This window comes from Neolamprologus brichardi, chromosome 11 (assembly GCF_056152115.1).
Source record: "Neolamprologus brichardi isolate AB-2024 chromosome 11, ASM5615211v1, whole genome shotgun sequence".
NCBI classification, from domain to species: Eukaryota; Metazoa; Chordata; class Actinopteri; order Cichliformes; family Cichlidae; genus Neolamprologus; species Neolamprologus brichardi.
The window spans coordinates 4,369,925-4,373,823 of record NC_142114.1 but is presented as its reverse complement, the minus strand read 5'-3'; the positions used below and the strand labels follow the sequence as shown (position 1 = coordinate 4,373,823).

Genomic DNA, 3,899 nt, shown 5'->3' with positions numbered 1-3,899 from the left:
ACACCTTCTGCTACATCACACAGCCAGAGAGGAGGGAAGAATAAACCCTGAACCAAAGGACTCAAATCGGACCCTGAAGACAACTGAACGTTTTTTAGGCTGCAAATAGTTTTGATTCTATGCAGGAAGATGGTCAGTGTGGTGGATAGAGTGGTATTTGTTTTCTTCGTCACAGCACAGGTAGGAATCACAGTGGTAATGAAATATCCCTGTAGGACTTTAGGTTTTAACATAGAAAGTGTTTTATTATTTAATACCAGGTAGTTAAATCATTTTAAATACTTTTATATATATTTGATGTATATTTTTATATTTTTGTTTTACTCGCAATCAGTTTAAAAATGGAGATTTACTAACTTGTGAAATACATTTTTTGTTTTTTCCTTAGGTTTTTGCACTAGTCTGGTGCCAGGTGTGTCCACGTCGATGCCAGTGCCCTAAAGAGCCTCCCGCGTGTCCCCCTGGGGTGCCTCTGGTTCTGGATGATTGCATCTGCTGCCTGGTGTGCGCCCGTCAAAAAGGGCAGGCGTGCTCTGACATGAACCCCTGTGACACACGTAAAGGGCTCCAATGTGACTACTCAGCTGACATCCACAAGAGGACTGGTATTTGTACAGGTGAATGGGATGATCTTAGGGCTACTACAAAGATTTTTCAAAATCATAGCTTAACCCTTCATACTTTTGTCCTCTCTTGTTGTTTTACCTTCTTCCTCCAGCTCCCAAGGTAGCTGTGTGTGTTATAGACGGCTCTGTCTACCAGAACGGTCAGACCTTTTTCCCCAGCTGTAAGTACCAGTGTATATGCCGCGACGGGCAGGTAGCATGTGTGTCACGTTGCAACGTGGATGTTATGCTGCCTGGACCAGACTGCCCCATGCCGCGCAGGATCCAGGTGCCTGGAGAGTGCTGCGAGAAGTGGGTGTGTGAGCCCCAGGCTGGGGCCAGTGCACTGGGCGGCTTTGCCATGGCAGGTGAGAAGATTGCAAGTAGGATGAAATGAGATGGGCTGTTTATACTGAGGTGTACATAAGCTGCACATTGTTTTTTGAAATTGGAGTCGCTCCTCTGTGAGACACAGTGGTAAAAGGTTTCGCATATTTCTTTGATATGTTTAGAGTTAAGGTAGTAAGAACCAGGGGAAGAAGTAAAAGAGGAAATTAGAGTAAGATTTGAGGACGAGGAAGCACAGAACAAAGAGACAGTGTTGTAACATGAGTCTGGAATGTGCAACCTGAGCATGGTCTCTTAAACACGCCAAGGCACATGGTGATCACTGGCTTTTCCAGAATACGCTTTGAAGCTTTTACTTTTAGATTTCTGTCTAAACTGCCTTTCTGTGTTTCATTCAGCCTACCGTCAGGAAGAAACTGTGAGTTTTGACGCTTGGGACCGGAGCCTGAACTGCATTGAGCAGACTACAGAGTGGGGAGCGTGCTCTCAAACGTGCGGCATGGGGGTGTCCACCAGGGTCACAAACAAGAACAGCCGGTGTGAGATGGTGAAGCAGAGTCGGCTGTGTATGATTAGACCCTGCGATGAGCAGCAGGTGCAGCTGACACAGCTCGCACAAAAGGTACAATCTGAGTAGAGGTTTCTTCCTTTTCTTTAGCTTGCGTAACTTGACTGCATGAGCTAATTTCACAACGACAAAGCACAAGAATGGAGTTATTTTCCAGAGCGATGTAGCGCACATTAACTGAGTTGTCGTATCTACCGCTCCCTGCAGAGAGGCAGTAGGTGCCAGAAGATGGTGAGGAGCAGCAAAGCCATTCACCTCTCCTATAAGAACTGCACCAGCGTCCAAGCCTACAAACCTCGGTTCTGTGGCTCCTGCACAGACGGACGCTGCTGCACCCCTCACAGAACCAAAACCGCGCTGGTGGAGTTCCAGTGTGCTAATGGGAAAACAACACGGAGGCCCCTCATGGTGATCACGACATGCGCCTGCCACCGCCACTGTCCTCGAGACAATGCTGCGTGGCCGCCCTCAGAGCTGGGTTACACTGGCATGCAAATATAGATCAGGGAGTACCCAAAAGTTTATTAGTGAGATCACAATTATCACCAGAGTGGGGCTGATGACTCTGTTTTAAAACCATCTATATCTTTAATATGAATGAAGAACTTATTTTAAACAATTCCCATTATACACACTATATTCAATAGAGCCATAATTTGGGACATGTACACATCTGACATCTGCCCATTGTGGTACATGTATTCATTTTTTGATTCCCCTGGTGAGGAATTGTTTCACATCCTGTGGAAGATAAAAAATCTTTACTTTTATTAAGTACGATGAAAGCACTTAAACCTTATGACTGGAATGGATTCCATCTGATGCCTCTTCACTTTTGGAGATCAGATACAGCATACTGCAATCCTTCCATAATAGATTTGGACAGATGAGTGTAGGCTGTAAAGAGTCTTTTAAACACCCTCTATTAAAGAGGTAGAGTAGTATGATGATATACAAGCACAGGGTTGTGTCATGACTGTACGAAGCCTTTCTCCAACATAATGTTTATTGCTAATAAACGCAAGAATACCCTGTATCAGAATAAATGTTACTGTACAGCTTGACACTTGGGTTAAAATTCATATTGATAAACAGACAGAAAAGAGGAGAGTGAGAGCAAAGGTTACAACCAGAGGCGATCAGTAACCTTTTCTCCCACCGTGAGACACGTTTTTGAAATAGCTGAACTGTTTACTTTGGACATGGTTGCAAACAAAAGCTCAACCGGTGAAAGAGAGTTCACTGTGGTGTCTAAGTGCCATTTCTAACATTGTCCTGAAATCTTGCCTCTGTTTTAAATGTACGCTTTTTATTTCTGGTGGACTTGTTTCTGTATTTTTATTTAAAGTAGTGCACGTAACAGCTATTTTGATCATGACAAAGGTTTTGTAAATACTTGCTGTGTAGCCTGTTTGACCGAGTGTGTATTGAATACACAGTTAACTGGTAATATTAAACACAAATTGTATGTATTTTTTCCGCTTGATTCTTTTCGGCTTCTTTTTGTACGTTTCTGAACAAAAATTGCAAAACCCAGCATTTGAAATAAAGGTGTATTTTTTGTATGAAAGCTGTGTTCTTTTTATTGCCATGCAATGATAAAATCTGCATTTGGAATCATTCTTACTTTTGGGATGAAGGTAGGATAAAATATCATTTTCAATTGGTTTGAGCAAAATGTGAAACACGTGCAAGTTTTTAATATAAAACTTGCAGCTTGCGAATAAAGCTTGCAGGACACAACGTGCTACTGATGCTGCTGAACGCGTGGTAGATCTTTGTCCCACATCTGCTGTACTTGATGTCTACGGGAATTTGTTGCGTGAATATGTCAGACTTTGCATTTGCAAACTATTACTTGACTGACAATGGCTGCTTTAATTAAGAAGAAGTTAGGAGAAGAAGAATTTAGAATTTGGTAATATAGTTTGAGAAACCACCGATTTAAATGACAAAAACCGGCTTTTTCCCAGAAATAAATTGACATATTTTATTTTTCAGGCACGTGTTTTGGGAAATACCTCTTCCAAAGGATTTCCTTTTGAAACGTTAAGATGTCTGTGTTGGGACATGGGAATTACCAAACCCTGTGAACTCTGCTGACAGTGGGAGGTGGCTCTTTGACCTCTCTCCATGAACCCAACCTGGGCGGTCATAATGGAAAACCCTAATATTCCCTGTGGGACTGCCACAGTTTCCTAAAATACCTCCTCAGTGGAAACTTTAGTTCATAGCTCAAATCGGGGGGGGGGGGGCTAACAGTGTGGCCGGTGCTTCCGATTGCATTATTTTGCTGTCCAGAGGTGTGTGGAGATGTGTGGTTTTAACATGTGGCTATAGGATTTTAAGCTTGTTATGTTGCAGTCAGTTGTATTTAC

General features: G+C 42.8%; 1 protein-coding gene across 1 annotated transcript; it reads left to right on the top strand.

The window, feature by feature from the left end:
* On the top strand, positions 1-3,052 carry LOC102789902 (CCN family member 3-like). The gene is made up of 5 exons (XM_006795877.3): positions 1-180; positions 389-617; positions 719-973; positions 1,352-1,575; positions 1,729-3,052. Exons 1-5 carry the CDS (start codon positions 130-132, stop codon positions 2,020-2,022), a joined length of 1,053 nt encoding a protein of 350 aa, XP_006795940.2. The 5' UTR covers positions 1-129; the 3' UTR covers positions 2,023-3,052.
* The last annotated feature ends 847 nt before the right edge of the window (positions 3,053-3,899 follow it).